General features: G+C 36.1%; 1 protein-coding gene across 1 annotated transcript in view; it reads left to right on the forward strand.

Annotated features, from left to right (window-relative positions):
* EFCAB13 (EF-hand calcium binding domain 13) overlaps positions 1-21,989 on the forward strand; it is a 139,251-nt gene that overhangs the window by 22,007 nt on the left and 95,255 nt on the right. The window contains exons 4-8 of the mRNA XM_045080864.1: positions 5,640-5,754; positions 9,047-9,177; positions 9,952-10,034; positions 11,894-12,037; positions 17,415-17,489. Coding sequence (XP_044936799.1) covers positions 5,640-5,754; positions 9,047-9,177; positions 9,952-10,034; positions 11,894-12,037; positions 17,415-17,489 — 548 coding nt within the window. The remainder of the gene's footprint in view (positions 1-5,639; positions 5,755-9,046; positions 9,178-9,951; positions 10,035-11,893; positions 12,038-17,414; positions 17,490-21,989) is intronic.

The following is a 21,989-nucleotide window of genomic DNA, read 5'->3' on the forward strand; positions in this document are numbered from 1 at the left end:
AATCCTTTTAATGTACTGTTGAATCCTATTGGCTAGTATTTTGTTGAGTATTTTCGCATCTGTGTTCATCAAGGATATTGGTCTATAGCTCTCTTTTTTGATGGGATCCTTGTCTGGTTTTGGGATCAAGGTGATGCTGGCCTCATAAAATGAGTTTGGAAGTTTTCCTTCCATTTCTATTTTTTGGAACAGTTTCAGGAGAATAGGAATTAGTTCTTCTTTAAATGTTTGGTAGAATTCCCCCGGGAAGCCGTCTGGCCCTGGGCTTTTGTTTGTTTGGAGATTTTTAATGACTGTTTCAATCTCCTTACTGGTTATGGGTTTGTTCAGGCTTTCTATTTCTTCCTGGTTCATTTGTGGTAGTTTATATGTTTCTAGGAATGCATCCATTTCTTCCAGATTGTCAAATTTATTGGCGTAGAGTTGCTCATAGTATGTTCTTATAATAGTTTGTATTTCTTTGGTGTTAGTTGTGATCTCTCCTCTTTCATTCATGATTTTATTTATTTGGGTCCTTTCTCTTTTCTTTTTGATAAGTCGGGCCAGGGGTTTATCAATTTTATTAATTCTTTCAAATAACCAGTTCCTAGTTTTGTTGATTTGTTCTATTGTTTTTTTGGTTTCTATTTCATTGATTTCTGCTCTGATCTTTATGATTTCTCTTCTCCTGCTGGGCTTAGGGTTTCTTTCTTGTTCTTTCTCCAGCTCCTTTAGTTGTAGGGTTAGGTTGTGTACCTGAGACCTTTCTTGTTTCTTGAGAAAAAGGTTTGTACCGCTATATATTTTCCTCTCAGGACTGCCTTTGTTGTGTCCCACAGATTTTGAACCATTGTATTTTCATTATCATTTGTTTCCATGATTTTTTTCAATTCTTCTTTAATTTCCCGGTTGACCCATTCATTCTTTAGAAGGATGCTGTTTAGTCTCCATGTATTTGGGTTCTTTCCAAACTTCCTTTTGTGGTTGAGTTCTAGCTTTAGAGCATTGTGGTCTGAAAATATGCAGGGAATGATCCCAATCTTTTGATACCAGTTGAGTCCTGATTTAGGACTGAGGATGTGATCTATTCTGGAGAATGTTCCATGTGCACTAGAGAAGAATGTGTATTCTGTTGCTTTGGGATGAAATGTTCTGAATATATCTATGATGTCCATCTGGTCCAGTATGTCGTTTAAGGCCTTTATTTCCTTGCTTTATTTCCTTTGCTTGGATGATCTGTCCATTTCAGTGAGGGGAGTGTTAAAGTCCCTTACTATTATTGTATTATTGTTGATGTGTTTCTTTGATTTTGTTATTAATTGGTTTATATGGTTGGCTGCTCCCACATTGGGGGCGTAGATATTTAAAATTGTTAAATCTTCTTGTTGGACAGACCCTTTGAGTATGATATAGTGTCCTTCCTCATCTCTTATTATAGTCTTTGGCTTAAAATCTAATTGATCTGATATAAGGATTGCCACTCCTGCTTTCTTCTGATGTCCATTAGCATGGTAAATTCTTTTCCACCCCCTCACTTTAAATCTGGAGGTGTCTTTGGGCTTAAAATGAGTTTCTTGGAGGCAACATATAGATGGGTTTTGATTTTTTTATCCATTCTGATACCCTGTGTCTTTTGACAGGGGCATTTAGCCCATTCACATTCAGGGTAACTATTGAGAGATATGAATTTAGTGCCATTGTATTGTCTGTAGGGTGACTGTTACTGTATATGGTCTCTGTTCCTTTCTGATCTACCACTTGTAGGCTCTCTCTTTGCTTAGAGGACCCCTTTCAATATTTCCTGTAGAGCTGGTTTGGTGTTTGCAAATTCTTTCAGTTTTTGTTTGTCCTGGAAGCTTTTAATCTCTCCTTCTATTTTCAATGATAGCCTAGCTGGATATAGTATTCTTGGCTGCATGTTTTTCTCGTTTAGTGCTCTGAAAATATCATTTCAGCTCTTTCTGGCCTGCCAGGTCTCTCTGGATAAGTCAGCTGCCAATCTAATATTTTTACCATTGTATGTTACAGACTTCTTTTCCCTGGCTGCTTTCAGGATTTTCTCTTTGTCACTGAGACTTGTAAATTTTACTATTAGGTGATGGGGTGTGGGCCTATTCTTATTGATTTTGAGGGGTGTTCTCTGAACCTCCTGAATTTTGATGCTCGTTCCCTTTGCCGTATTGGGGAAATTCTCCCCAATAATTCTCTCCAGTATACCTTCTGCTCCCCTCTCTCTTTCTTCTTCTTCTGGAATCCCAATTATTCTAATGTTGTTTCGTCTTATGGTGTCACTTATCTCTCGAATTCTCCCCTCGTTGTCCAGTAGCTGTTTGTCCCTCTTTTGCTCAGCTTCTTTATTCTCTGTCATTTGGTCTTCTATATCACTAATTCTTTCTTCTGCCTCATTTATCCTAGTAGTGAGAGCCTCCATTTTTGATTGCACCTCATTAATAGCTTTTTTGATTTCAACTTGGTTAGATTTTAGTTCTTTTATTTCTCCAGAAAGGGCTTTTATATCTCTCGAGAGGGTTTCTCTAATATCTTCCATGCCTTTTTCGAGCCCGGCTAGAACCTTGAGAATTGTCATTCTGAAGTCTAGATCTGACATATTACCAATGTCTGTATTGATTAGGTCCCTAGCCTTCGGTACTGCCTCTTGTTCTTTTTTTTTGTGTTGAATTTTTCCGTCTTGTCATTTTGTCCAGATAAGAGTATATGAAGGAGCAAGTGGCAACAACCCCAGGAAAATATGCTTTAACCAAATTAGAAGAGATCCCAAATCGTGAGGGGGGAGAAAGGGGATAAAAAGAGGTTCAAAAAGGAAGAACAAAAAAAAAAAAAAAAAAAAAAAAAAAAAAAAAGAAAAAAGAAAAAAAAAGAAAAGAGAAGAATTAAAAAAAAAGAAAACAAATAAGAAAAATATAAAAAAGAAAAAATATATATATTAGATAAACTAGTTTAAAAAAGTTAAAAAAGAAAAAGGTAAAAGTTAAAAAAAAAATTTAACCAGAAGGCGAGAAAAAAAAACAAAAAATGAAAAAGAAAAAAATTAAATTAACTGCAAGACTAAAAAAAATTACAGGGAAAAAGCCATGAGTTTCGTGCTTTGCTTTCTCCTCCTCTGGAATTCTGCTGCTCTCCTTGGTATTGAAACCGCACTCCTTGGTAGGTGAACTTGGTCTCGGCTGGATTTCTTGTTGATCTTCTGGGAGAGGGGCCTGTTGTAGTGATTCTCAAGTGTCTTTGCCCCAGGCGGAATTGCACCGCCCTTATAGGGGCCAGGGTGAGTATTCTGCTCGGGTTTGCTTTCAGGAGCTTTTGTTCCCTGAGCGCTTTCCGTAGAGTTCCGGAGGACGGGGAATACAAATGGCGGCCTCCTGGTCTCCGGCCCGGAGGAGCCCGGAGCCCAGGGCTCCACTCCTCAGTGTGCCCTCAGAGAACAGCGCCCAGTTACTCCCGTCTGCCTGACCTCCGGCCGCGCTCTGAGCTCACCGAGCCTGCGACCAGTTCAAGGTAACACCGAGCTGTGAGCTTACTGTCGGCTCTGTCTCTGTAGCCGGCTTTCCCGTTCCAATACCCGCAAGCTCTGTGACACTCAGACACCCCCGATCCTTCTGTGACCCTGCGGGACCTGAGGCCACGCTGACCCTGCGTGGGCTTCGCCCCAGTTTAGCCTCTGGAGCAATGTCCCTCAGCGGAACAGACTTTTAAAAGTCCTGATTTTGTGCGGGGTTGCTCCGCCGCTTGCCAGGAGCCGGCCCCTCCCCCCCGGGGTCTATCTTCCCATCGCTTTGGATTCACTTCTCCGCCGGTCCTACCTTTCAGAAAGTGTTTTTTTTTTTCTGTTTACAGAATTGCTGTTCTTCTTCTCTTCGATCTGCCAATGGATTTTCAGGTGTTTGCAATCTTTAGATAGGCTATCTAGCTGATCTCCGGCTAGCTGAAGTAGTCTCAGCCTGCTACTTCTCCGCCATCTTGACTCCTCCTATGAGGTGGTCTATTCTTGGTTGGCAGGGTTTTTTCCCCTAGCACTTTGAATATATCATACCACTCCTTTCTGGCCTGCAGGTTTCTGCTGACAAATCTGCTGATAGTCTCATGGGGATTCTCACTATTCCTTTGTGTTAGATGACAAAAGGCAAGGAAGGAATGGAAGGTGGTAGAGTGTTCCTTTACTTTATTTTATTAACTGTGTAAAATAGGTTAACACCTGGGGACACACAGTGCCCTAGAGGAAGTGCATGTCTGGGAAAGGAAATGTACAGATGAGCCCGGAGCATCTGGTGCTAGAGAAATAAGGAAACTAACAAAGACTCCTATCAGAGATGCATCAAAATGTCTCAAGAGCATACTTGAAGAGATTCCCACCATACCTGTGACAATTAGGGTGTCAATAAGGGTAATAATTATAAGGAAGTAAGATAAATTTAATGTATGTAACTCCAAGGGTACAAAATAGTATAAAAATTATTTTGTCACTATTGGAGGATACAAGTGACCGAAGTCATTGTTATGAAAAGGAAAAGAATAAAGTAATTATCCCACCTTTCTATGTGAACTATACCACTGAGTAACCAAATAATACCCAAGAGGAAGTTTTTCTTTATAGAAATATCTAATGAGTGAAGAAGGAATGATAGATTTAGGTATAAATATTTTATAGTCCCTGATGATTTTCTGAGTCTAGTTATTATGTATAAGTACAGAAACTAATACCACAATTAGAGAACCACTTGTACATTATATACCTCCCAGTGGAAAACACCAGCATCTGTATGGTGGTTTTACTGAAAAAACAAATAAAAACTGTGAATCCTATTAAATATTTAAAATCCTACCACTGGGGATGCCTGGGTGGCTTCATCATTTAAATGTCTGCCTTTGGCTCTGGTCATGATCCCACACGGGGCTCCTTCCTCCATGGGGAGCCTGCTTCTCCCTCTGTCTGCCACTCATCCTGTCTGTGTGCTTTCTCACTTTCTCTCTCTCTTTGTGACAAATAAATAAATAAAATCTTTAAAAAAAATCCTACAACCGTGGTAATACAATCAGACTGGGAAAAATCCAGTCTGGGAAATCTATATAAATCTAATACAATCCAGAATGGGAAATCTATAGGACAAATTGCCTGGGAATGATGCTCATGATGATGATAGAAGACATGGTAGGAGACCCTATAGATAAATGGAGATTTAAAAGACACATCAACAAACTGTAATGGGGACCTTATTGAATCCTGATGCAAAGTGTTAAAAATTTTTGATATTTATGAAACAGTTGGAAATTTGAACACTGACTGTGTTCAATATTACCACACTGGCTGTGGTAATATTAAGAAATTATTGTTAATTTTTTGGGCATCATCATTGTGTTCCAAATATATTAAAAAAATACCTTTTAGAAATTCATACTAAAATTTTTTTCACATGAAATAATATAATGTGGGAATTTGCTTCAAAATAATAAGAAATAGGAGTAGAAAAGTGGATCTGGATGAAATAGGATTACCCATTATTGAAACTGGGTGATGGGTACATGGGAAAATCATCACATTACCCTACTTTTATATATGTTTGGAAAGTTCTGCAAATAAAAGATGAAAAACAAAAAGTAATAAAAAAAAGTAATTCAGGAATTACTCCATTTTTATGGCATTTTAGGAATGCAACATCAGTATTCCTGTGTGGAGAAGAAAAATTCTCTGATTTTTCAGGAGAAGAAAATGTCAAGAGAGAGAAAACTTTACAAGGACAATTGCATACTAAAAGGACTGAGGTAAATTAATGATCTGGAAATATTTATTTTACTTTTGAGTGTTGCTTTTGGCTTTCAGACATTCCATATAATTTTAGTTCCAGTATTGAAATGTCACAATCTGAAATACTTCCACTTCCTCCTCTTCCCCTTACAATCCTCCCCCTTTTCCTCCTTTTCTTCTCCCTTTTTAAAAAAAATATAACAAAGAGCCCTTTTCTCCCTTTTCCTCCATTAGACTTTCATTTTTATGAAATAAAGGTGCTCTCTGTTAATATTTCCGCTGCTACAATGACCCTAGGCATTCCTTCACTGTGGCAGCATAAATTCAGTCCTGGCCTCCAGCTTGCTCCGTGTATGGTCTTCTCACCTGTGTTTGTATCCTAGGACTTGTTCTACTTTTATAAACACATCATTTTTTAAACACATCATAGATCTCATTTTGAGATCCTTGACTTTGTTTCATCTACAAAGACCTTTTACCAGATAGAGTCACATATATGTTCCAAGGATTAGGATATGGGCATGTCTTTTTGTGGGGCTGCCATTCAATCTACTACATTCACTGTATGATGTACTTAGATAGATACACTCTCTTTTGTCTGGATAATTTTTCTCATCTGTTTTCTAGTTTTTCTTTCTCTAGCTGAATGTAATCTGCAGTTTAACCTGTCTATTGAGGTATTAATTTCAGTGCTTATATTTTTTACTTCTAGAAATTTTATTTATTATTTTTTTAAAATCTGCCTTCTGTCATTTTCTTTGTTCATGTTCCATAGTTGTTTCAATATTGATATCTGATAAACCTAATATAAAGTCCTTGGGGATCTAAATCTGCTGTTTATTGCTTTGTGTAATCTCACTCATTAACTTATACCCTTATATCCTATATATCAAACTATATATTTGATCTAAATCTATGGGAATCTCATGATGACTCTGGATTTAGAGTACTCTCCTCCAGGAGAATTTGAATTCACTCCTGCCCTGCACTTTAGAGGTGTTACAAACATGGAATCACTTTAAATGAATTTTTTGGTTTCTATTTTCCTAGCCCATGTATTTAGTGTAGATTTGCATTCTGTACTCATGTGTGGGTAGACTGTAGCTATAACTAATCAAGAAGAGTACTCTCTCGGGCGCCTGGGCAGCTCAGTGGGTTAAGCCACTGCCTTCGCCTCAGGTCATGATCTCAGGGTCCTGGGATCGAGGCCCTGAATCGGGCTCTCTGCTCAGCAGGGAGCCTGCTTCCCTCTCTCTCTCTCTGCCTGCCTCTCTGTCTACTTGTGATCTCTCTCTGTCAAGTAAATAAATAAAATCTTAAAAAAAAAAAAAAAAAAAGAAGAGTACTCTCTTCTCTCTCTCTTTTTCCAGCCAAGAGCTGAGACAAAGACAGATTTTATTCTGCATACTTCTGTTTGGGATAAATTGTTTGTTTTTGTTTTTGTTTTGCTATTTTCCCCCCAGCCTATTCTTGCTGGTAACATTGCCTTTTGAAAATTTTGGCTCTATGTGGAATCTCAGTACCAATTCTTACCAATCTTATATGTTTTCAGAGTCTTATTTCTATATCCTGCATGGTCTTAGAAAGACAAGGCTCTAGATTCCATGTAAAATTGAAGACACCTACTATTATAGTCCTCATTTTGTAAAATGACGCTTTTCTATCTATCTAGCTACTTGCCACTTTTGAATCATGGTTTATACATACATGTTAAGTGGATCATTTTCTCAATCATAAGGATACTTTATTTATTTATTTTTTAAATTTTTTAAAAAAGATTTTATTTATTTATTTGACAGAAATCACAAGTAGGTGGAGAGGCAGGCAGAGAGAGAGAGAGAGAGAGAGCAGGAAGCAGGCTCCCCGCTGAGCAGAGAGCCCGATGTGGGGCTCGATCCCAGAACTCTGGGATCATGACCTGAGCCGAAGGCAGAGGCTTTAACCCGCTGAGCCATCCAGGCACCCCAATCATAAGGATAATTTAAAGCATAACTACCAGGTGCCTGGCTGGCTCAGTGGGTTAAGCCTCTGCCTTTGGCTCAGGTCATGATCTCAGGGTCCTGGGATTGAGCCCTGCACTGGGGTGAGAGGTGGGGATCTCTGCTCAATGGGGAGCCTGCTTCCCTCCTCTCTCTCTGCCTGCCTCTCTACCTATTAGTGATGTCTGTCTGTCAAATAAATAAATAAAAGTCTTTTAAAAAAGCATAACCCCAAAGATACAGATGTAGTGAAAAGAAGGGCCATCTGTACCCCAATGTCTATAGCAGCAATGGCCACGGTCATCAAACTGTGGAAGGAACCAAGATGCCCTTCAGTGGACAAATGGATAAGGAAGATGTGGTCCATATACACTATGGAAAGTCCTCCATCAGAAAGGACGAATACCCAACTTTTGTAGCAACATGGACGGGACTGGAAGAGATTATGCTGAGTAAAATAAGTCAAGCAGAGAGAGTCAATTATCATTTGGTTTCACTTATTTGTGGAGCATAACAAATAGCATGGAGGACATGGGGAGTTAGAGAGGAGAAGGGAGTTGGGGGAAATTGGAAGGGGAGGTGAACCGTGAGAGACTATGGACTCTGAAAAACAATCTGAGGGTTTTGAAGAGGTGGGGGATAGGGTCGGGGTACCAGGTGGTGGGTATTATAGAGGGCACGGATTGCATGGAGCACTGGGTGTGGTGCAAAAATAATGAATACTGTTATGCTGAAAATAAAAAATAAATAAAAAAAAAGCATAACTACCTATGTTAATTGGTGGTGGTGGTGGTTTTTTTTTTTTTTTTTTAAAGATTTTGTTATTTGTGTGTGTGAGAGAGAGCAAAAGCAGGGGGAGCAGCAGGCAGAGGGAGAACTAGGCTCCCTGCTGAGCAAGGAGCCTGACGTGGGATTTGATCCCAGGACCCCAGGGGATTATGACCTGAGCCAAAGACAGATGCTTCACCGACTGAGCCACCCAGGCATCCCACTACCTGTATTATTTAAATAACTGTTTTGCTCATATAGTCATAGCCTATATGTATAGTCTAGAATTTGATGGTCTTGTCTTTACTGTACCATAGATTTGCCATGTTTTGTAAAATCAGTTATTATAAATTGAGAGAATATTAATATTAATTAGGAGATGATTTAGTTGCATGCTTTGCAAAAGAATATTGTATAGTTTATTTCAAATTTTAGTATATATAAACTAATTTCCTTATGAAAAACAATTTTACATCAATGAGGAGCTTAGATATGATATGAGGAGCCTGCCTTTTAAGAGGTCTGTGATCTCAGGCATCAACATTCTTGTATTTGGCTCTAGATCGCCTCTTCCTCAGTGAAGCTGTCAAAGGAGAAGATGACTAGGAAAGAAAACTCTTTATTCAAGTTGCCGAATCAGTACAGCGTTCAGAAGATTTTACCACCCCTTTGTACATCTTCCTCAATTATTCGGTATTTAAGTCACTGTATTTTTTACCCTAAATATTGCATTCAGATTTGAGTTTTTTTTTCTTTTTTGGAATCATCCATTCTTTCCACATATTTTGCATACTGCAAAATAGTTTGTGCAAACTAAGACTATGCTGTTAGGAAGGGTGATGTAGAGCTGAGCCCACTGTATATGGAAATGAGAGACTTGGACTTGAGTCCTTACTGACCTCACATGCTAGCTTAGGCTCTTGTACAATTCACTTTGTATCCCTGGGCCTCAGTCTCCACATCTGTGCAAGAGTCTTGTACTAGATGGACTGTTGAGATTTCTTCTAACACAGTTTATGATTTCAGTTATTTATGCATTATGGGATTAGATAAATCACTTTTTCAAAATATTTTTACTGACAAGTTGTGGAATCTGGGATTCTTTGCTATTTAAAGATATTCCTGTTTTTCCTTACTATAATAACTCTGAAAATTTGCTGTAACTTGAATTAAGAGTAATAGCCAAATGATTGTGGGTGGTGGGCACTACTTACTGACTAGGGTAAATTTTGCTCCATAGAGCACCTAAAAGAAGCACCGGGGGTATTCTGGGATGAAGAATATATAATTCACTATCACTTGGACAGTTAAGAAAGGTTTTTATGGAGTAAGACACTGGAGACTCTCAAACCATTGATAGGTTTATTAATATTTTAATGGAAAAATGGCATAAATATTGTGTGCGCACACACGCGCTGTTTTGCTCTATTTTTGTGCTGCTTTCTAATGTGGCTGTTTCTTTGACAGGAAAAGGGAAATGATTTCTAGCCTCTACAAGACATTATATAATGAAGTACCTCAAAGAAACTTATACTCACAAGAATTAAGTGGTAATAATAGGTTCTAGAATTTCTTGAATTAATTTCCTGATTGTGTGTTTAATAGAGTTAGTATCTCTTTCTTTACTCCTAATGGCATATAATATCAATTAATATTACATGATATGGCAAATGCTGTAGCCTGTGAGCAAGGCATAAGTATATTAAGTATTCTTGAATGTCTTCTGTTGTATTGATGAGATAGGCAAAATATAACATATGTACTTAATCTTGTTCAAATTATTTGGGAAAAAAGTCTGGATATTACATCCAATGAATATACGTATTAGTGAGCATTGGAGTCACTGATTTTACTGGGATTTAGTCCTTGGTATCTTAATATTAAGAATCATAGTACTCTTTACTTCTTGACACTGAATTCTTCCATATCTTGGGTCTCTCCTCTGTATTTATGGAGTCATTTGGCATATTTTCCCTCTTACCTTAACTCTGGTCATCATATTAGGCCTTTTAAAAAAAGTAATCTCTTTGCCCAATATGGGGCTCAGACTCACAACCTCAGGATCAAGAGTTGCATGCTCTTATAACTGAGCCAGCCAGGCACCCCTGTATTAGGCATTTTTTATCTCCCCCTTTTATTGGGATATAATTAAGATGAAGCACTGTCTATGTTTAAGGTGTGCGGCATATTGACCTGACTTACATATATTGTGAAATGATTACCACAATAGTTTAGTTAATATCCATCATCTCATATAGACACAGAAAAAAGGAAAACATTTCCCATGTGGGGAGAACTCTTAGGATTGTAAACATCCATGGCCTTCCTTATTTTCTCATTGGAGAAAATGGCCTTTCACTTCTTGATTTTTCTTTCATTCAATTTTTTTCTACTTCCTCAGGGACTATGTAAATTTTTTAAAAAGATTTATTTATTTATTTGAGAGAGAGAAAGGTGGGGGAGGGACAAAAGCAGAAGGAGAGAGAGAGAGAATCTCAAGTAGACTCCACACTGAGCTTGGAGCTGATTTGGGGCTATGTCTTACAACCCTGAGATCATGACCTGATCATGATCATAATCAGAAACCAAGTCGATGCTTAAACTTGATTATGATCATGATCATAAGCGGAAACCAAGTTGATGCTTAACCAGTTGAGCCACCCACATGCCCCAGGACTATGTCAACTTTATACTCTGTTTTTCCAAGAAGCTTCTTCAAAGAAGAAGAATTACATATTTACTTCCCATATTAATTACATATTTAATTAATTACATATTTACTTAATTACATATTTACTTCCCAGTTTACTTACACCTGGTTTCCATCTCCAGTACCCTATTAAAACTATTATTAACAATATTTTAGTCTTTCTCTGGTATTTAGCACTGTTATCTTGCATCTCTTTTTCTGAATACTACATGTATCCACTGAACTAAATTGAATTCTGCATACATTTTTTGAGGATCTATCCTGAATTAGACGCTGGCACTTGAAGAATGAAAAAATCTTTCCCCCCTTGAAGTTGACAGTTTAGTGAGGGCTATTAACATGCAAACAGTCACAATACCAAGAGCTTTGACTGAGTTCCATACCAAGTGATATAGGAGCATGGAAGAGGGATTTAACATTCCCAGATAAAGTTGTGGGAGCCTTTATTATGTCAATTTTGCATGACTTTCTTACAGTTTCTGAGGGTTCTTTAGGAAACTTACAGATTTGTAGGCCATTCATCTGAGACAGACCTAAATAAGTCAGAAGATCCATTTTAAAGCAAAGGGTTAGAACACAAAGATTTGCTCCTCTTTCTTCTTTTGGTGATTACTGTTGTTTATCCTTGAGTTAGGGTGTCGCAGGGATAAGGATAATTATTCATTTGAAATAATTAACTGTTTTGGGGTTTGTGTTTAGCACTTCAGAAGGCCTGTAAAATTTTCAGCAAAATTCAGAGTGGTAAGATTTATGTGAATGATCTGCCAACGATCCATCACACGTTGAAGATTTTTATAAGTGACTCAGAAATGCAAAAAGCTCTAAGGACTATAGATATTGATGGTAAGTTTTATGTTTTTATTATTACTTTAGAGTCTATAAACATAGATATAAATGATATGTTGGTCAGATTAATTGCAAATCATAAGAAAGCTAAGCTTTATAATATGTTGTAAAAACTTCTTTTGCACATTTATGGTAATGAGATTGAAAGTTGAACCTCAGTACATAATTGGATTGTTAATTACTGCATTAGATTATGACATACTTTCATCAATGTTTGTTATTTTTAGACTTTTAATTTTTGCTAATTTCATAGGATAGGGATAGGATAGGGAAAATTTCTTAAGGCAAAATGTTTGAGTATAAGAGAACAGATTAATATATTTATATTAAAATTAAGAACTTTTATTTATCAAAGGACACCTTAAAGTAAAAAGATAAGTTACAAACTTGGGAATAATTGCAATTCACAGAACTGGCAAACGATTATAGAATGTGTAAAGAGCTCATACAAATCAGTAATAGAATGGAAAAATGGGTGAGATACATGGACAAGTATTTCACATAAAAGAAAATATATATAGCCAATTGTCATATAAAAATATGTTCTATCAGTAGTAGCCAAGGAAATGCAAATAAAAAACTGAATAATTTCATTTAAAATCACATAGAAAAGTAATTTTTCTTTTGTAGTGAGTGTCCAGTACTTTAATCAAAGAAGTACATAATAGAGAATTGATTACATTTACAGACCATTCTAAGCTTGTTAGGGAGGAGAGAAAAGCTTAGAATAAAAATGGAATAGATAAGTTGAAGAGGTGGCCAGAAATAAAATAAATTCAGTATACATAAATGCAAAATAATACTCTAAGGTTGAAAGCACTGAGCTGTTCAAATATCAGATGTGGATTTATCATTATAAAAGATTTATGGATGGAAGATCCTATGAGAGGTATGGACCGCCCATAGAATATTACGAAGCAATCTAGTAGTATTGAATTGACAAGTTGCAATAGTGCGTATGTATCCAATCTGTCCATCTATCCAAATCATCCTGTCATTTTTTGTGTTTACTTTAGACAGCTTTCAGAAGGTATAAAAATAAAATGATATAAATAAAACTTTTAGAAGAGTTAAAGAAGCAGTTCTATTTTTTTCTGACATGTTTATTTATCCATATATTAATTTTCTTGGTGATTTTTTTGGAGATTTATATTAAAATAATTATTCAAAGTGGAAATAACTTCATTCTCTGGGAGAATATAAAGAAGAAAGTAAGGAGACGATAAAGAAGAAAGTAAAACTTATGTGTAATCCCACTACATAAAGGCAAACTTTGGTATTTTTACATATATTTTTCTAGGATTGTCCTAAGCATGTGAGTGTGTGTGTTTGTGTGTATGTGTGTAAGTGTGGTATATACATAAGCATGAACACATAATTAAAAAATATATACATGGACTCATATGCATACAGTTTTGTTACCTTTTTCTGTTAGCATTATATGTTAGTCAACTTTCCATGCCTTGGATTTCTAATAACAATATTACTTCCTCATATCAGGGAGATCATATGATAGTTGTCTTTCTCTGCTTGACTTATTTCGCTAAGCATGATACGCTCTAGTTCCTGGAGGCTTAAGTGGGTAGAAGAAGAATAAATGAAACAAGATGGGATTGGGAGGGAGACAAACCATAAGTGACTCTTAATCTCACAAAACAAACTGAGGGTTGCCGGGGGGAGGGGGTTTGGGAGAAGGGGGTGGGATTATGGACATTGGGGAGGGTATGTGATTTGGTGAGTGCTGTGAAGTGTGTAAACCTGGTGATTCACAGACCTGTACCCCTGGGGATAAAAATATAGGTTTATAAAAAATAAAAAATAAAAAAAAACCAATATTACTAAAAACCTTAAAAATTTCACATTCTTTGACATAGCAATTTCAGTTTTAGCTATCTTTTGTCTGATGGGAGAGAAAACAATGCTTGTAACTGTAAGAATATTAGAAATAATTTATACTTATATAGATTATTTGTTATATAGCTTATTTTTCAGAACAATTTGTTTTGGTTTTTTGATCTATCCCATAGAATAACTCACAGCCATTTAAAAAGGCAATATGGACCTATACTTACTTATATGGAAAATTGACCAACATACAATGCTACATTTTAATTGGTCTCATGTTGATTAATGGTGAAATTACCTCTAAAATTTTTGTTGTAACAAGTAATGCTACAAAGAATGTTCTTATTCGTAATTCTTGCACATCTGTGTAAATATTTTTATAGGATAGATTCCTAGAAATGAAGAAGCTTGGTCAGAGGATATGCATATGTCATAGGAAAATGGCTTATGTCAAATTGTTATTTCATCCAGCTTTTCTTGAGATATAATTGACAAAATTGCGTGTATTGTATATATTTAAGGTATACAACATGATGATTTGGTATACATACACATTGTGAAATGGTTACCACAGTCAAGTAAATAACACATCTATCACCTCACCTAGCTACTTTACATGTGTGTATGTGAAGAGAACACTAAGTTCTCTTAAGATCTACTCTCTTGGGGCGCCTGGGTGGCTCAGTGGGTTAAAGCCTCTGCCTTCGTCTCAGGTCATGATCTCAGGGTCCTGGGATCAAGCCCCGCATTGGACTCTCTGCTTGGTAGGGAGCCTGCTTCCTCCTCTCTCTCTGCCTACCTCTCTCCCTACTTGTGATCTCTGTTTGTCAAATAAATAAATAAAATCTTTTAAAAAAAAAAGATGTACTCTCTCAGCAAATTTCAAATTATATAATATAATATTATTAACTATAGTCACCATGTTGTATATTAGATTCCCAGAACTTTTTCATCTTATACCGAAAATGTATATCCTTTGACAAACATCTGTCCATTTCCTCCATGCCCCAAAGTCTATCAGATGGGTTTATATATAGTTACATAAATACCACATTTTCTTTGTTTATCTGTTGGTGAGCACTTAGGCTGTTTCCATTTCATGGCTATTGTGAATAATGCTGCAATGAATGCTGAGTGCACATATCTCTTTAAGATAGTGCTTTTATTTCCTTTAACTATATATACACAGAAGTGAGCTTGCTGGATGATATGGTTGTATATCATAATTGTTTATACCAGTGGAGTTTTAAATTATCTGCATATTTTATAGTTTTATTGAGGTATAATCAGAATATTAAAGTATATAGTTTGAAAATCTTGACATATGTATTGTGAAAACCCAGTACCTCTTTCACCTACCTCTTTGTAAGTCATCATTCTCTCTCCACAAGTCCTGTCACCACTCCCCAAGTAAACACTAATCTGCTTCTGTCACTACAGATTGTTTATATTTTCTAGAATTCTATATAAATGGGATCATGCAGTAAGTACTCATTTTTTTAGTCTTATTTCTTTCATTCAGCATAATTATATTGAGATTAATCTATGATTTTATACACTGAAGTTTATTTCTTTTTGTTGCTAAGTAGTATTCACTTTTATGAATATACCAGAATTTGTTTATCCATTCACTAATGGTGGACATTTGGGTTGTTTCCAGTTTTTGGCTATTACTAATGAAGCTGGTATAAACACTCATTTGTATGTCTTTGTGTGGTGATATGTTTTCATTTATCTTGGGTATCTTGGGTAAATACTTGGTGGTAGAATGATTGGGTCATAATGGTAGATATATATATTTAAATTTTTTAGAAACTGCTAAACTGTGCTTCCAAAGCAGCTAAATTATTTTACATTGCCATGAGCAGTATATGAGAGTCCTAGTTGCTCCTTATCTTTGCCAATCCCAGAATTGGTGAGCCTTTAAAAATTGTAGTCATTCTAATAGATGTATGGTATTATCTCATTGTAGTTTTAATTTATATTTCCTGAATGATCCAATGATTTTAAACATATTTTCATGTGCTTATTTGCTGTCTATATATCTTCTGCCCATTAAAAACACATTTATTCTTATTGCATTTTGAAAGTATATATTCTGAATATGAGTCCTTTCCTGGATATGTGATTAGTAAATACATTCTTCTAGTGTATGACTTGTCTTTTCATTTTTTGAAGAATGTCTTTCAAAAAATGTAAGTTCATACTTCTGATGAAGTCTAGTCTATAATTATTTATTTTATAGATTGTGTTTTTGATGTTTTATCCAAAAGATTTTTGTTTAACCCTAGATCACATAGAAGTCAGAAAACAAGTCAAAGTAGTTGATTGAAATTTGTGCAGTTGTTTCATTGTTTTTGAAGGAGAAGCCACTCTCAAGTTATTATTCTGAAAAAGAAGTTTTGAGGCAGACAACTTGACAAACTTTCTAATACTAGAGAAAGAGTTTCTGAGAACAACTAAGCCTTGTCAATTTCTCTGATAGTAGAAGCTTGCAGACCACCAGAAGCCCTGAAATGTTCTTTTATAAATTACTTGGGTCAGATTATATTAAATGGAATTTTGGGTTTATAATCATTTTCTTCTGAAATAGATAAACTCTTTCAAAGTTGGCCACATTTACTAAGAGGTAAATGACTTCATAGTTATTTAACTTGCAGAATCTTGAAAAATTCAGATGTTACTTGACACAGATCTATGCTTGTCTAGAAAATGGGATTTAAGAGCCCTGATTTTGTGTTTTATCACACTTTGTAAATCTAGGTTTTCAGCTCTAGTTGCTATTAGACATGACCTGTGCGTTATCATGCAAAAAAGTCGTAATTTCAACTTCTCCTGCAAGCCAATCAAAAAATTCTTACTGACATTTTCATTTGTATAATTTAGATATCTTCTTTTCTTCTTTTAAGAAATAGGCATTAATTTTTGCTTGAGAAATGAGATAACTTTTGGGGGTAAGGATTGGTTTAATATTGTGCAATATTTTGTGCATTTGTTTTAATGTATTTTGTGTGTATGTGTATGTAATGAGAGCAAGAGTGAGAGCAAGAGTGGAAAGGAGGAGAGGAGAGAGGGTGATGGAACAGTGTGAGGCAAAGCTTTCATTAGAATTTCAACTGGATCCACAGTCTCCCCCAAAACCACTGGTATAGAGGGCATTGAAATCAATCCTATTCTTTCACGTTAACACCATTATATAAAATTGACATGTTGCATGATTTTTTTTGCACCTAATTACAAATATAATAATTAGAGCTTTGAGCAAAGATCACTGCAGTATGTTTAATTCTAGTATGTATCATTCTTATTATTGTGGCGCACTACTATATAATTACAATATGAACTTTTTCTGGTATATTTTCTTTTTACATTTCTATATTTAATGTTAATGTTGACTACTCTTGTGTATAGACTATGGTATTCTAATATCAGTTAAATCTATTCACATTTTTAGTTTGCATTTTTATCTCATATTCTTAGTGTGCTAATGCAGTTTTTTTTTCACTCTGTTTTTGAACCATTATTACAGTTAATGGAATGCTGGACTTTTCAGATTTCCTTAAGGCTGTGAACAATGTTTGTTATTTGGTCTCTCAGGATCCAGGTAAAAAATACGATTCTTCAAAATTATAGAAGAGAATGGTTGTGATTGTAACTGATTTTAAGGTGGGGTGGTTATATGAATTTAAAATTTTTTCAGAATTTTTTTTTAAAGATTTGATTTATTTGACAGAGGGAGAGACAGTGAGAGCAGGTGTTCAAGCAGGGGGAGTGGGAGAGGGAGAAGCAGGCTTCCCACTAAATGGGGATCCTGATGTGGGGCTCCATCCTAGAACCCTGGGATTATGACCTTTGCTGAATGCACATACCTGAGTACTAAGCCACCCAGGCGCCCCTTTCAGAATGTTTTCAGTATTTTCCCCCAGTAGTCTAGGTTGAAAAAAATTAGACATAAGTTGTTTCATAAAAGGCACTGAAAAATGTGGATCCCTTGCATGGTACCTAATTTTCTTTCTTTAATCTCCATTGGATGCACACAACTGCTAGATTAATTTTCTTTTCAAAGATTTTATTTATTTTGAGAGAGAGAGAGTGAGAGCACAAGTAAGGGGAGCCGTAGGCAGAGTGAGAGGAAGAAGCAGGCTCCCTGCTGAGCAAGGAACCCAGTGTGGGACTTGATCCCCAGACCCTGGGATCATGACCTGAGCCAAAAGAGACGTTTAACTGACTCAGCCACCCAGATGCCCTAGATTAGTTTTCTTTTCTTTTTTTTTTAAATTAATTATTTTTATTAACATATAATGTATTATTTGCCCCAGGTGTACAGCTCTGTGAATTATCAGTCCTACACACTTCACAACACTCACCATAGCACATATCTTCCTCAGTATCCATAACCCAACCACCCTCTCCCTACCCACCTCCCCCCGGCAACCCTCAGTTTGTTTTGTGAGATTAAGAGTCTCTTATGGTTTGTCTTCCTTCTGATCCCATCTTGTTTCATTTTTTCCTTCCCTATCCCCCAGAACCCCCACTCTGCCTCTCAAATTACTCATATCAGAGAGATCATATGATAATTGTCTTTCTCGGATTGACTTATTTCAGTAAGCATAATACCCTCTAGTTGCATCCACATTGTTGCAAATGGCAAGATGTCATTTCTTTTGATGGAGGCATAGTATTCCATTGTGTGTGTGTGTGTGTGTGTGTGTGTGTGTATCCCACAACTTTATTCATTCATCTGTTGATGGACATCTAGGTTCTTTTCATAGTTTGGCTATTGTGGACATTGCTGCTATAAAATACACTTGGGGACATATGCCCCTTCAGATCACTACATTTGTATCTTTAGGGTAAATACCTAGTAGTGAGATTGCTGGGTGGTAGGTAGCTTTATTTTCAAGTTTTTGAGGAATTTCCATGCTGTTTTCCAGAGTGGCTGCACTAGCTTGCATTTCCACCAATGGTGTAGGAGGGTTCCCCTTTCTCCACATCCTTGTAAAACATCTGTCATTTCCTGACTTGTTAATTTTAGCCATTCTGACTGGTGTGAGTTGGTGTCTTATTGTGGTTTTGATTTGTATTTTCCTGATGCCAAGTGATGTGGAATACTTTTTCATGAGTGATGTGTGAGCCATCCGAATGTCTTCTTTGCAGAAATGTCTGTTCACGTCTTCTGCCCATTTCTTGATTGGATTATTTGTTCTTTTGGTGTTGAGTTTGTTAAGTTCTTTATAGGTTTGGGGTACTAGCCCTTTATCTGATATGTCATTTGTGAATATCTGCTTCCATTCTGTCAGCTTTCTTTTGGTTTTGTTGACTGTTTCCTTTGCTGTGCAAAAGCTTTTGATCTTGATGAAGTCTCAGTAGTTCATTTTTGGCCTTGCTTCCTTTGCCTTTGGTGATGTTTCTAGGAAGAAGTTGCTGCTGCTGAGGTCGAAGAGGTTGCTGCCTGTGTTTGTCCAGGAATCCATCAAAATCAAAATGCTCATCCATTTTGAGTCTATTTTTGTATGTAGTGTAAGGAAATGGCTCAGTTTCATTCTTCTACATATGGCAGTCCAATTTTCTCAACACCATTTGTTTAAGAGACTTTTTTCCATTGTACATTCTTTCCTGCTTTGTCAAAGACTAGTTGACCATAGACTTGAGGGGCCATGTCTGGATTCTCTATTCTGTTCCAGTGATCTGTGTGTCTGATTTTGTCCCAGTACCATACTGTCTTGATGACTACAGCTTTGTAATAGAGCTTGAAGTGATTTCCACCATTTCTAATTGTGATGCCACCAGCTTTGGCTTTCTTTTTCAACATTCCTCTGGCTATTCCTGGTCTTTCTGACTCCATATAAATTTTAGAATTATTTGTTCCATTTCTTTGAAGAAAATTGATGGTATTTTGATAGGAATTGCATTAAATGTGTAGGTTTCTTTAGGTAGCATAGACATTTTCACAATATTTGTTCTTCCAATCCATGAGCATGGAATATTTTTCCATTTCTTTGTGTCTTCCTCAGTTTCTTTCATGAGTCCTTTATAGTTTTCTGAGTACAGATTCGTTGCCTCTTTGGTTAGGTTTCTCCCTAGGTATCTTATGGTTTTGGGTGCAATTGTAAATGGGATTGATTCCTTAATTTCTCTTCTGTCTTGTTGGTATATAGAAATGCAACTGATTTCTGTGCATTGATTTTATATCCTGGCACTTTACTAAATTCCTGTATGAGTTCTAGCAGTTTTGGGGTGCAGTCTTGGGTTTTCCACATAAAGTATCATATCATCTGCAAAGAGTGAGAGTTTGACGACTTCTTTGCCAATTCAGATGCCTTTAATTTCTTTTTGTTGTCTGATTGCTGAGGCTAGGACTTGTAGTACTATGTTGAATAGCAGTGATGATAGTAGACATCCCTGCCGTGATCTTTAACCCACTGAGCCACCCAGGCACCCCCCCCTTTTTTTAAAAAGATTTTATTTGTTTATTTGACAGACAGAGATCACAAGTAGGCAGAGAGGCAGGAGGAAGTAGGCACCCTGCTGAGCAGAGAGCCCGATGTGGGGCTCAATTCCAGGACCCTGGGATCATGACCTGAGCTGAAGGCAAAGGCTTTGCCATGTTCTTGACCTTAGGGGAAAAGCTCTCATTTGTTCCCCATTGAGAATGATATTCGCTCTGGGTTTTTCATAGATGGCTTTGATGATATTAAGGAATGTACCCTCTATCCCTACACTGTGAAGAGTTTTGATCAAGAAAGGATGCTGTACTCCTAACAACTTTATACTACATATAAATTGCAAAGAAAGTGATAGGAAGAACTATTCATGTTAGTGATAGAAACGGTGCTTCCAATAGTCTGATGTCTCTAGTATTCATGACCTAATTTTAACAGTTCCTTGGTTTAAAACGCAACACAACACAACAAAAACCAGTTCCTTGGTTTTTCCATTAGGCAAGATCAAGTTCCTATAATCAGTCTTTGAGATTACATATTTTTGTAGTCAACCTCACTGTATTTTCTTAGAATCAACGATGTATGCATGTGATATTCTTCATATAACTGGATAAGCAATCAAAAGGCTAGAAAAACTTTAATGTTTATGTATTTCTTAATGTAATAAATGTTATTAAATGCCTACCATATGCAGCAATTAGCAATATAGATATAATGCTTGGCTTGCTGTTCTTTTTTTAATCCTTACTTCCTACTTGGCATTTTGCTTAACTCCTATAGCATTGGGTTTCTCCTGGTTCTCCTAAGTCATCTTGAAAACCAAGTTTTTTCTTGACTATAGATTTATATGTATGTTTGGTTTCCTAAGTGCTGCCTACTTTTCAAGCCAAAGTTTAGCTCCCATGTATTCCTTTGTTTTTCAAGTCCCAGATTGCTATTTTGACCTTATTTTTGTTTACTGTCAAATGTTTTAAGACTAACAAAGTCCCAGGTTTCTTTTTTTACCTCTTAAAACAATATGCCTAATCCTTGAATATGCTATTTTATAAAATATACAAGCAAAATATAAAAAATATGTAAAAGACCCTCTTTAATCCTTCCTAGATTGTTAATTTAATGTTGACTTTAGAATATTTTTATATGCAATTATGAATACATATGTATGTATACATACTTATATATTTTGTAAGACAAAATTAATTATCAATTACTAGGCAGAGGAGAACAAGAGAACCTAAATCTTAGAGAGGCAAGTGAAAAAATCAAGCATACAGTTAGCAATCAAGAGACCCAAGAAAATAGAAGGGAAAAATAGAATTATCTTCTACTTGAAGACAAAGGGATCATGCCAAGTACAGTATTGTATAGCATGATTTTTTTTTTGAACTAAATAATATGTTGGAAGATTTTCCATGCCAGTTAGTGTAGGTCAGCCTATTACTTTTTAATAGCTGCATGGTATCTGAAGAATGCAGATATACTATGATTTATTTAACTAGTCCTTTATATTTAATTGGTTCTAATTATCATAGTATTATAAACAATTTCACAATGAATATAACTTTTTAATATTTTTATATTATATATATATTTATTTTTGTATTATAGTTTATATTTATATGTGTGCCTGTATCTTTATGATGCCTTTCTAAGGCAAAATT

Source organism: Mustela putorius, unplaced genomic scaffold (assembly GCF_011764305.1).
Source record: "Mustela putorius furo isolate JIRA1106 unplaced genomic scaffold, ASM1176430v1.1 tig00000487_pilon_pilon_pilon, whole genome shotgun sequence".
In the NCBI taxonomy this organism is placed as follows: Eukaryota; Metazoa; Chordata; class Mammalia; order Carnivora; family Mustelidae; genus Mustela; species Mustela putorius.